General features: G+C 34.0%; 1 protein-coding gene across 1 annotated transcript in view; it reads left to right on the top strand.

Annotated features, from left to right (window-relative positions):
• Positions 1–12,622, top strand: part of LOC149770817 (A disintegrin and metalloproteinase with thrombospondin motifs 1-like) — a 67,790-nt gene that overhangs the window by 26,528 nt on the left and 28,640 nt on the right. The window contains exons 18-22 of the mRNA XM_089949081.1: positions 1,177–1,426; positions 5,180–5,306; positions 7,922–8,021; positions 11,225–11,329; positions 12,288–12,444. Of these exons, the coding sequence (XP_089805207.1) occupies positions 1,177–1,426; positions 5,180–5,306; positions 7,922–8,021; positions 11,225–11,329; positions 12,288–12,444 (739 nt within the window). The remainder of the gene's footprint in view (positions 1–1,176; positions 1,427–5,179; positions 5,307–7,921; positions 8,022–11,224; positions 11,330–12,287; positions 12,445–12,622) is intronic.

Raw genomic sequence — 12,622 nt, 5'->3', positions numbered from 1 at the left:
GAAAATACTTCACAGGATTAAAAATGATAACTACAAACCTTGACAACATGAGAGCACAGTTAACATGGGTTTTGTAAATGAATGTCAGTTTCAGTTGGATTATAATTTATACAAGATGAAATAGTCATTACTGCACATATTGGTCATTTTTGCAAGAGATTATTGATAATTGTCTACAAGGTATTATGAGTGTGACTGTCATTAGATTTTTTTCTTTTTGCAAACTTTTGTTTCTATATATGGGGTAAATTTGTAAAAGTATAACATTGGGAATAGTAGCAAATGTTCTGGGATTGCTTCGCAATGTTGTAACTGGGATGTTATAACTATATGGTCACAAACTTAAGTAACAGGAAAGAAATAAACCAACAAGTTTTGTAAAACTTAATAAACAATTTAATTATCAATTTATAAATGAAAACTTGATGGGAATGTACAGTATTATAAAGTGAATCCAACTAAATCCTTATAAAGGTCTATGAAAGTCCTAAATGAATGAAAAGTAATCTAAATTTCAATACCAGAAAAGTTCTCAGGTCCTCCATTGTTATTGTCAAGATAGCATTGTCTAGACCTCCCCTGAATAATCTATAACAGTTCCAAATAATGAGCACTTTCTATATCTACTAAACCATTCAAACAAATGTTTTTCCTCTTGAATAATATCTAAGTACAAATTAAAACACATCTGCAAACTTACAACAGTAACACAATAAGTGTGAATGACTCCAAAAATCGGAAAGAATCTGACTCCTTAATTTTCTGCTTATATACACTGTATATTGCAACTGTACTTCACTATAGACCCCACATGACAGCATACACTATTGATTTTACATCAAATTAAGCATATTTTCATGACTTCATGCAACCAGTGGGAAGCCACATAAATATTCTCAAAACACTGATATCCCATCAGTCACTGAGAAACTATACTACAGGTGCCATTTAAGTTTTATTATTAAGATTATTATTAATAATTGTTAACACATTAACACATACATAATCACCTATTTATAGATCCTATGCAATATTGTACTCTTAGCAGATTTAAGTCATGTAGACCAAACTTAACTAAAGATATTTTGTGCACATTACAGCCATGATTAACAATTATAGTATAAAAGGAGATGGATCAACAGAGGATGTCTATAAGCATTTCGCTTTTTTCTCCAGGTGTACCGACAGTATCCTGCAAATGCTGGCTATGTAGGTGTGGACCCAGACATAAATTATGAGTATTATGTTCCAGTTGGTAACTCCGCTAGTGTTCAGTACAGTTGGCAGACAACTCCAGGGACATGTAGCAAGCCATGTGGGGGAGGTACGTTTTATATAAAATCAAGGATTCCAAGAAATTGGGGTATCCACATTTATATGGTTCCAAGGTTCAAAACAACTTTTCATGTGTATATAGCATTAGTGTGAAAACTAAAAATAGACTGTATACCTCCTATATTTCTAGATAGTTGGGGGTGTTCAGACTAGAGTAGGGAGTTTTGTGGTCCCATGGGGAGTTGTTTTCTTTATGCAAATAGTACATTTTTCAAGATGAATTAACATTTCCCATGTTCTTTTTTCCAAAAAAGCCTGTTTTATGCAGAGACTTTTCATGAATATGTATGTAGATATTAATAATTTATGAAGTAATTGAAAGAACAAACACTTTGTGAACTTAGTTACAAGAAATGTCTATGCAAACATGTGGACATGCTATATTTTAGAATGTTTACAATTTTATGGTTTTAATTCTTTTAATAAACCTTTGCCTTTCTATTCTTTCATTTTCATTGCCATATCTATATTGTTTTATTTTATTACTTTTTGAACAAGAAAGACCCAAATTTGGCATGAATATTATTTCTGGATTTTATTTCATTATCCATTTTTTCAGGGTTGTAAAGGGGTCTCGTAGACTACCTTAGGTTGGGGTGGGGTGCTCCCAGTATTATCTTTAATTATTACAGAAGACCCACCCTGGCTCATTTTTGTTAGAAAATGAAGTAGTGATAGAGATGCAAATTTCCGAGCCCCCAGTCAGTGATGCCGACAGTTAAATTACTGAATACACAAAAGGTGAAATTCAATTAAACAACTAATTTAATGCCATTCAATTACAGATAATCCTTCCTCAAATGAAATTCAATATTCAAAACCCTATCACTCGTCTTTCACTCGACCAAGTGATGGCCTATTTCATCATCTGACTTAGTGTGATAGATCTCCCTCCTGTGTTTCTTCTCATCTGTAGTATTTCTTGACAGGTATCCAGTACCCCTTCAGTCCAACAACCACGTCCTTCACACTACAACTTCCTCCACTTTTGTTCTCTCCTTTTCTTGTCTCCCAGAGACTTGGGACCAACTGTACCAGGGTATTTCCCTTCTCTGTCTCCTACAGCTCCTCCGGTCCCTAAAAGCTTCCTGTCCGAACACACAAGGACATTAGTATATTCCTTTAGTTATCTAGCCTCACACTAAACAACAATCTATCATCAGATAAGCCATTACCTTCTTTGGTCACGCATTTGTGCACATCGAAATACCCATACTTTCTGGTATGGTATACATGGTATCAACTGCTTATCATGCATATATCAATAGATTTCATCACATCGGTATATATAGATTCTCAATCTTATTATACAGAACAATATCACATAATCAGATGCATTTCACACGAGGTTACTACGAATTAACCAAATAGCGAATTACAATATTAATTCTTTACATAAATATCGCTCATATCTCAAAATATGCATGTAGATCAAACACTACAAATGAATCAAACTCTACAAATGGCAATTCTACGTACTAATGATTCTAGTAATGAAGTATACATACTGCACATAATTAAAGTACAATTATCTTGCTGTAATAGATTATGACAATCTGAAGCCCTTTTGTAATTCCCAGAATAACAATGTTTCCTGCCAATTTCAAATGATGTCGGAGTAGCTTTTAACATCCTTATGTAATTCCCGCAAGATGGTTTAGCGACTACTGACATTTAGTTTCAAGACACTAGATTTAAACTTGTGATTCCATTGGTGGCTATGCCTTGCTCAATTCTGAGTGGATGTAAATTCACCCATGGTCTACATAATTAGCAGACATTGCCCCTTCTCCGGCAGTCTGTCAAGGGTGGATTTACAACCCCCACTTGATATTCCTTTGAGCCAACGCAGGCAATTCCTGCCACTTACCTGTGAATCACATACAGCAGAATAAGGGGCCAGTAACAAGTTCCTATGGCATGTTATATACAACTGCTTCCCCTCTGTCTTTTTGATGTCAGCTTACACTTGCAACATTTATGAAGCGAATAATTAGCCTCAGGGTCTAGCTTATACATGTTGCAATCTGACTATTTTTCCTTACTCATACAAGGGTCATTTTTCTAAACTGTGTTTCACTAACTATAGAGAAACTATGTAGCTTATTGGATCAAGCAATGCACTGGTAATCTAAGGGTCTCAGGTTTGATACTGAAACAGGTCATCCTGGGAAGACTGCTTACGTGTGTTCTTTGGAAATGCACTTGGCTCCAATTTCATTGGCATGATGTAGCTAAATAAAACTGCCAATGAAAGCAATCTGATTCACCAAAAATAAACATTCAGTCAGTTATCTCAGTGTCCAAAGCTACAAAGTTACCATTATGTTTGAAGAACAAAAGTTATAAAAAATAGCGGACAACTTGTTTGTCTTTGTTGGAAAAGCAAGTCTACCTTAATTTGGTTATTAGTACAATTTGAAAAGATAATGTTTTAGGAAATGCTGAATGTGTTCATTGGTTTGGATTTTTGGAGTGACATAAACTGAAATGGATGGTATGGGAATGTTTTCCCATGGCTTCTGAATGCCATTATAATTTTCCATCAATTAAATGCAAAATAGTTTCAAAATCATCACATCATTAAGTGTGTGTGTGATTTGGATTTTTAACATAGCTTTAATGTCTGCAGTGTGGCAGTTTATAGTGCTGTCTAGCACTGGAACATGATACCACAGACATGTAGCATGATGTCTCCAACCCAGTCACATTATCCTGACACCAGGCCAACCAGTCCTAACACTAACCTCTTAATGCTGAGCATCCACTACCATTTTTATAAGTCTTTGGTATGACTTGGCTAGGGTTTGAACCCACAACCTCCAGCATCCAAGGCAGACACTCTAATCACTTAGGACCCTGGAGCAGTACGCATCAATATAATATGTCATGTGTGTGAATGATAAATAACTTTATGAATAAACAGAGATAAACAGTTTTATTAATATTTTTATTATGTATAATGCACATTTTTAAAATACATTACACCTTGATATATTATGGATGAATGTTCGTCAATAATATATCAAGGTATTATAAATTGTTTTAAAAATGTGTATTATACTTGAAAAAAATATTAACAAAACTGTATCTCTATTCATAAATTTTTATATAGTTATCAATAGAGATATATGTATCTTTAAGATCCAGTTTTATGTATTTTTATGTCTTAAAACATAATTTATCTATAATATATATGCATTTTTCAATGTCAATTATTTGTTAAAGAATTAAACAGTTATCTATGGTAAAAATGTAATCTATGATGTCATCTTGTTTATGTCATGATGTTTGTATCACCGATCACTTAGAAACAGAATTATACTCAATTAAATGGGGCCCAGAGTGGCCGAGTGGTCTAAAGCACTCTCCGTTACAGATCATTGCCATCTCACCGCTGTCTGCGTGGGTTCGAGACTCGGATTTGGCCAATGTGGGTATGTGAGAAAGCTTGCCAGTAGCTTCTTGTGGGTCGGTGGTTCTTTCTGGGGTTTTCCCAGGTTCTTCCACAACCATTAATACTGGCCGCCATGTATAGCCTATCATGTGCAGAGAAATGGTGTTAAACCACACAACAACAACAACAACAACATACTTAATGAAATAAGCAATGATATTGAATTCAGTTTGAATTCAGTCAAATGAAGCAATAAAGTGAACCCTATCACACATTCTACATGTTGGTGTTGTTTATTTTATTATTTATAATGATAAATAACCTCAGCTATGTCACTGTAAAAGTTTGGAAATTATTTTTTTAAATTTCAGAATAAGATATTATATTCTTCAAAACTAAATGAAATTAAAGAAAATCATTGATGATTACCAGTATTTTCTATCATAGGGCAACAAGTTCCAGAAATCTCCTGTATTGACAAGAACAACAACCCAGCAGAAGACTTCAGATGTAGCATAAGTGATAAACCATCAGAAGTTCCTCAGCCATGTAACACATTAGCCTGTCCTCCCCGGTATATATCAATCATATTTTTGTGTTTTTTGGGCTGACACAGAGGCAAATAAGAATCAGTTTAGCTTGTCTTAGCATGACTAAGCTTTTGTATGATTGATTAATTAGTGAAATTAATATCATGACAAAAAAGCTAAAGGAAGATAAAAAAGAAAGTAGATATAAATAAAGTAAGAAAAACATTGAACAAGAATTACTTTTTATATTAGGATAAGATAGAAAAGTGAAAGATTGAAGTGTTTACAGAGTGAAATACAGCACTTGAAATGATGTCCATAGGATGCATGGATTATACACCCATACAATGAGACCATCTTATATAGTATAAGTCAAGCAGGTCATGTAGGCATTCACCACCGACTATTTTAGTAATAGGTGTCCTTTTTTAGAATTTGATTCAGCACCTTGAAGTGGCAAGTATTCACTTCATCTGGATACATATACATCCATATTCATTTGGAAGGTCATTATTTGGATGCCTCAATAGGTGCATTTGTCAAAATCAATGTTAAGGTACATAGACATTTTTGGATGAGATGAACCTAAAGGTGTAATGCAGTACAACTGAATTTCATGTCGTTGTTGTTGTGGGGTTTTAACGCCATTTTTCAGCACGATAGGCTATACATGGCGGCCAGTATTAATGGTGGAGGAAGAACCCGGAAAACCCCGGAAAGAACCACCGACCCACGAGAAGCTACTGGCAGGCTTTCTCACATGCCCACATTGGCTGAATCTTAGACTCGAACCGCCGCAGACAGAGGTGAGATGGCAGTGATCCGTAACGAAGAGCGCTTTAGACCACTCGGCCACTCGGGGCCCCGAATTTCATGTCATGCAGTGTGATGTCACAATGAAAGCTCCACATGATATGTTCTTATTTTAACCCAAGTTTAGTACAAGGCCATAGTGATAGATCATTTTTTGGGGGAAGTTTCCTGGTGACAGTTAAGGTGCAGAACATTCAACAATCAGAACTGAATAAACTTTGGTTAAAGAAAATTAGTGTTAAATTTTAAAAGAACAATTGATATTTAATTTAAAATGAGTAAATGTGCCTATCTTCAAATCAGTACTCCCAAGAGGGTAGTTTAATTTGAGACTAAATACACTATATCAGTAGCCCCAAGAGGGCAATTTAATCTGAATCTACATACCCTATATTGGTAGCCCCAAGAGGGCAATTTAATAATAATGAGAACTTTGTATAGCGCCTAATCTTTAGAAGCTCTAAGCACTTTACATTAGACAACACACCTATAAGATAAAAAACATATATAATGATATGATTACAAACACAAACACCGAGAAATTAGAAAACATAGAAAAAACATGCTGAGAATATTTAAGGTAGGAAACATTATTAGGTCTTTAAGTTTGTTCTTGCAGTCGAAATAAGTGAGTTTTGAGAGCACTCTTGAATGTGATTACTGTGTCTTTATGTCTAAGTTCAGTGAGCAATTCATTCCACATTGCTGGGCCCTGATATGCAAAAGAACGCTGTCAATATGACTTTGTTTTCATAGTGGGAATAATGAGTATACTTTGAAACAACAAACACTATATCAGAAGCCCCAAGAGGACAATTTAATTTGAAACAACATACACTATATAGCTTTGAGACTTCTGTTTTCATTGTCATTTGTCATTAATAATGATTCTTCTTTTCGAACTATTTTTATTGCCATATTTTCCCATAAGAAAAAGAGACAAGTCATAATATCATTAAGTGGTCCACAAGGGCTACCTGATTTCAACATATAGTAGCCTGTGCCCAGTGTTCTGTAGCTCTTGGACTGCAGGCACAAAATTTGCTTGGACCCAAAATTAACAGATCTTTGAAAACATGCTTCTTTGAAACAAATGGCAGTGATACTTTTGTTACATGGCAAGTAGTAAGATGGATATTTGAAACAAAAGATCTGTCCTGTGTTCAGATTAGACACATGTTCTTTAAAAAAATTGATTTTTATTAGTATTCCTGTCATTATCCTTATAAACAGATATCCCTCACAAATGAGGCATCCTTGAATCAAGATTTTGTGTGGTTCGGTAACTCTGAATAATCAGTTGGGTGTTTAGTACTCAACTCACTTTATAATCTAGTGGTTAAAGTTTAGGGAAAGTTATTTCCAACATGAACATGTTATAAAAGTGTTTAATTACATAACACATAAGGTATTTAATGATCTGATGTAATAGTGCCTAATAACATAATAAATAGGGTATTTAATGATGTGTTATAATAGTGTTTAATAACTAAACAAATAGGGTATTTAATGATGTGTGATATTAAAAACACAACAGATACGGCATTTAATGATGTGTTATAATAGTGTTTAATAAAAAAACAAATAGGGCATTTAATGATGTGAAAACATATTATAACTGTTTTCCATTACCAGGAATACAAATCAAATAACATGGGTAACAGTAGAAAGCAAAAACTGGAGGTCATCTAAGAACATATCTGTCTTATAAGAGAGTAGTGCTATATGGAGGGCCTTAATAGTGAGGGACTGCTGTTTTCTGATAGTGCTAGAAAATAGGACTAAACTGCAATACAGCATAGGTATAAATGTGTGTTGTTAATGATCCATTCTGTGTATTGGTCAGGTGGAGGACAGGAGATTGGGGTGCATGCTCCAAATCCTGTGGTGGAGGACAGCATCACCGCTCTGTTGAGTGTGTTCAGGAAGATAATAACATTGAAAAGGTATGATTGATAAATCCAACAAATTTGGGTAAAATTGTATTATGTAAGTGTTAGCTAACTTCCTATAAATTCAGCTGATTTGCTATTTAACATTTTTGCATTTGTAATTTGAAGGTGTGTTGACTGACAAAGAATGCTGTCAATTAAATTTTTTCCTGGGTGTCAGTTTTTGTGCTTTTGTAAAACAGATTAATTTTCTTGGGTACCTTAATTCATGGATTTGCTTCAATCAAAATGTACTCATTTGTAGGTATTTTATTTTGTGCATTAACCATTGCAAATACCTTGAATAAAAGATACAAAAAGGGCAAAATGACAGAAATTTGTACATTGCTTGTCTCTTAATGTCTAAAATGTCTGACTTATAAAGATGTGTAATAACTAATTGAAAAAGAGTCTCTCTCAACATCAAAATAGGATGCCTACATTACTGAAATGTGTCACTGTGAATGCAAATGCCATTAAGATGCAATTTAGGGCTGGGTGACATGTTGCAAAATAATATCTTAGTAACATTTGCCTATTTTAGTATCAGTCTTATGTATCAGGTTCCAGTGTAAAAGAATGAAATCATTTACTTTGCAAAATGTTCTAGACTGTCAAGTATGTATGTGGATTGTGCGTAGGTTATTTATAACTTACACACACCAAATGTTAAGTGATGCTAAGCTTCAGAGGTTGCTACAGGTAGAAAATGCACTCAGAGTTATCCTCATGGTTGGATTCTGCATCTACATTGCCCAGTGATAAGTAAATACCGATAGTAACGTTTTACTTGGCCCAGGATGAGTAGATTAGTGCTTTTCCTGAGCCCTAAGACCTGTTTATCTCAGGTACCATTAAAATAACTTTTAGTTCTCTTTGTATTGGTGTATAATTGATAGGTGTAATTTGGATTTTGGTGTATACAGCTTCGTCTTTAACTTCAGATGCGTATTTCAGACAAAAATTCTTGCTCCCTTTGGTCATTTTCACTTCCTGGACTTCAAAGGTAAATTGGAAATGATACAAGCAGATATCTTGTTTTCAATTTCATGTGTTTTATAATTCATTTATTGTACATTCAGAAGCTGGTATTGTCTGCAATAGCAAAATTAATTTTACCTATTTTAGTGACTGCTAAGTTTAGTGTATTTTGGACTAGTTGAGGCTCACTTGAAAGAGAGAAAATAGAAATATTTGTATGGATAGATGGTGTAAAATAAGATTGTAAATAAATTTAAGACTGTACAGTACATATACGCCAACTCTTTTGATTTAATTGGGAGTCTCCCAATTATGTGTAGAAAACCCAACAGTCCTTAGCGGGAGCCAAAGTCTCCCAATTAAAAAAACAAGATAAATGTTTTTTAGTCATTCCAAGTCCACAAGAAGTAATCATTGCAATTGTTGTAAAGATGGTAGGGTCCTCCTTATGTGCAAAATATCTGGATGGCAAATTCAAAGACTTGCCAGTCCTAAGTTAGCCACCTGCTGAGTGGGAAAATATGTTGATCAATTTATCATTTTATATGTGCTGGTATTTATAATGACAAAAATCATTGGCTGAAAGACCCTCAGATGTGCATTTTGTCATTACAAGTGTCCATGAAAAGAACATGATGCAATAGCCAAGTGGCAAGTTCAAATATTTCATCTAGCTGTTGAGTGGGAAAATGTGCTGATATTTACAAAGAAAATGTGCTGATATTTACAAAGAAAATGCGCAGATATTTACAAAGAAAATGTGCAGATATTTACAAAGAAAATGTGCTGATATTTACAAAGAAAATGTGCTGATATTTACAAAGAAAATGTGCTGTTATTTACAAAGAAAATGTGCTGATATTTACAAAGAAAATGTGCAGATATTTACAAAGAAAATGTGCTGATATTTACAAAGAAAATGTGCAGATATTTACAAAGAAAATGTGCAGATATTTACAAAGAAAATGTGCTGATATTTACAAAGAAAATGTGCAGATATTTACAAAGAAAATGTGCTGATATTTACAAAGAAAATGTGCAGATATTTACAAAGAAAATGTGCAGATATTTACAAAGAAAATGTGCAGATATTTACAAAGAAAATGTGCTGATATTTACAAAGAAAATGTGCTGATATTTACAAAGAAAATGTGCAGATATTTACAAATGCAGATATTTACAAAGAAAATGTGCAGATATTTACAAAGAAAATGTGCAGATATTTACAAAGAAAATGTGCTGATATTTACAAAGAAAATGTGCAGATATTTACAAAGAAAATGTGCAGATATTTACAAAGAAAATGTGCTGATATTTACAAAGAAAATGTGCTGATATTTACAAAGAAAATGAATTCAGTGGCAGACAGCCCATGGTCGTTATAAGCTCAAATCAGATGAATAGCTTTAGCTTTCATTATTGTGTTCGTTTCCGAGTGTAGCTGAATAAGCGGTACCTTTGACCTCGATATCAAGACAAGTTGAGACTTAGACAAAATGCCGTTTGCAAATTTAGATAAGTGGTTTAGGGTTAAGCATTATATTCATAAAGGTTGTAAGAAAGAAAAAGTTGCTAAAACTGATAGTTCAGATGGGACAGAATCCAAGTGTAAAAAAAGTGTGTGATGCCTAGTTTAGTGTTCTAGAAACAAGACCTTTCTTCGGATTGACAAAATTCAGTCTCACTCTGATGGACAAACAAGAGCTATGTGTCAGTGGTGTAAACAGTGTGGAAAATTAAACTCAATCGCAACATCTGGTTCTTCAAATTTGTAAATTTTCACATTTTCTGAGAGGGGAATGCAACTTTTGCTGGTGGTAGTCCTGTGTTTACCAATATAGGAGTCCTGGACACCTGTTTGGCTTTTGAATCCCTGTGAGACTCTTGGTAGGCATATAACAAAAATCAAAAGGTGACCAATATGCATTTGGTAAAGTTTGCAATTCCAACAATGAAATATTTCATGGAGGGAAAAATGATGTTGAAAAGCATAGCAAGAATTCCACTCATATAACTAATGATAAAATGGCCAGGTCAGTGCCAGAACATGTACAGACTGATTGATTATATAGTGTTATGACCTGTTATGAGAGACCACATGTCATGAGAGACCATCATAGTTTGGCAAAAGGGGTGGTCATTCAAGACAGGTTTCACTGTACCATAAAAGCTGGAATGTCTGACAGTAATTCTATATTTTTTCATGCATTCATCCATCTAATCATTTATATCTGCAGGTTTTGTCAGCCTTCAAGTGTAGTGGTACACCCAAGCCATCAGAAATATCACAGTGTAACACACATCAGTGCCCTGGTGTGTGGAAGAATGGTCCATGGGGCTCAGTAAGACAATGAAGTTATCATTTACGACTATAATTTTTAGTTCCATCATTTTTATTCTTCACTGTAAAGTGCATTTTTCCATCAGTATTCTGTAGCATTTTCATTTTCAGAAATATAATTACATTTCTTGCTTAATTTTTCATATGTTAATCATGTCAATTAACAAATTATTTTTCAAGACACATTATCTTCTTGACATTAAAAAATTTGTCATGGAATTGATCTCTGCCATATATAAGAAAGATGATGTGTTAGTCATCAATATCAACTGTCAAACTGCAGACATCGTAACGATATGACTGAAAGTTTATTTAAAGCTATGATAAAATTTCAACACACATACACATTCAAATGCAGAATACTTCTCTTTTGAACAATTGGAATGCTACATGGAGGGAGAGGTCAAAATGAGTTGGCTTAGCATTGTACAAACTTGACCAAAAAAATCTTCTAGGCAGTAAGTCCAGTTTATAGAAACTTGAAACATTTTTATTGATGTCTCACAAAGTTATCCAAGTTCATTGATGACTCACTAATTAGTGCATCCAAGTTCACTGATGACTCACTAATTAGCACATCTGCCACAAAGTTATCCAAGTTCATTGATGACTCACTAATTAGTGCATCCAAGTTCAGTCATGCAAACATAAGAATGAATAGAACATTTTAAGGCTTGACTAATTTTTAATAATGGCATGCACGCAGAAAAGAAGTTCTAAATGATAAATAGTTATATTGCCAAGAGCAATTTCAATTATCAGTAGTTTCATGGAGTTATAAGCATAAGACCCATCATTAACATGTGAAATAAATAAGAATAAAATCCAATCCCACAAATGATTGCATGACTGATCATAATTTTAAATGTTGTGGCTGGTGAACTTCACATGTATGCAGTTATATTTTTGCTATGCTAAGCATTTCATAGGAAGAATACTTTCATTTTACCCTTTTTCAGTGTTCAAAAACTTGTGGCAGAGGTGTAAAGACTCGAAATGTTAAATGTTACCAAAGTTCATCTTCAAATACACCCATACCAGACAGTCAGTGTCTGACCTCAAATAAGCCCAGTGACAGAGAAGTCTGTGTTGAGAGGGCCTGCAGGACTGACATCAGTGAGTATAAGATGATGATGGTGATGATGATGGTGGTGGGCAATGATGATGAAGATGATGAAGATATTCTTGATACAAGCGTGATGACATAAAAAATTTGATGTTGACAGCAATAACAATTTTGATTAAGCATTGTAATATTAGAAACAGTGATAATACATTCCTTAAAGTAAGGCTT

The sequence above is a fragment of the Sinohyriopsis cumingii genome, unplaced genomic scaffold, assembly GCF_028554795.1.
Source record: "Sinohyriopsis cumingii isolate HCF-2022 unplaced genomic scaffold, ASM2855479v2 utg002277l, whole genome shotgun sequence".
Classification (NCBI taxonomy): Eukaryota; Metazoa; Mollusca; class Bivalvia; order Unionida; family Unionidae; genus Sinohyriopsis; species Sinohyriopsis cumingii.
This window is presented reverse-complemented; position numbering and strand designations above follow the sequence as displayed.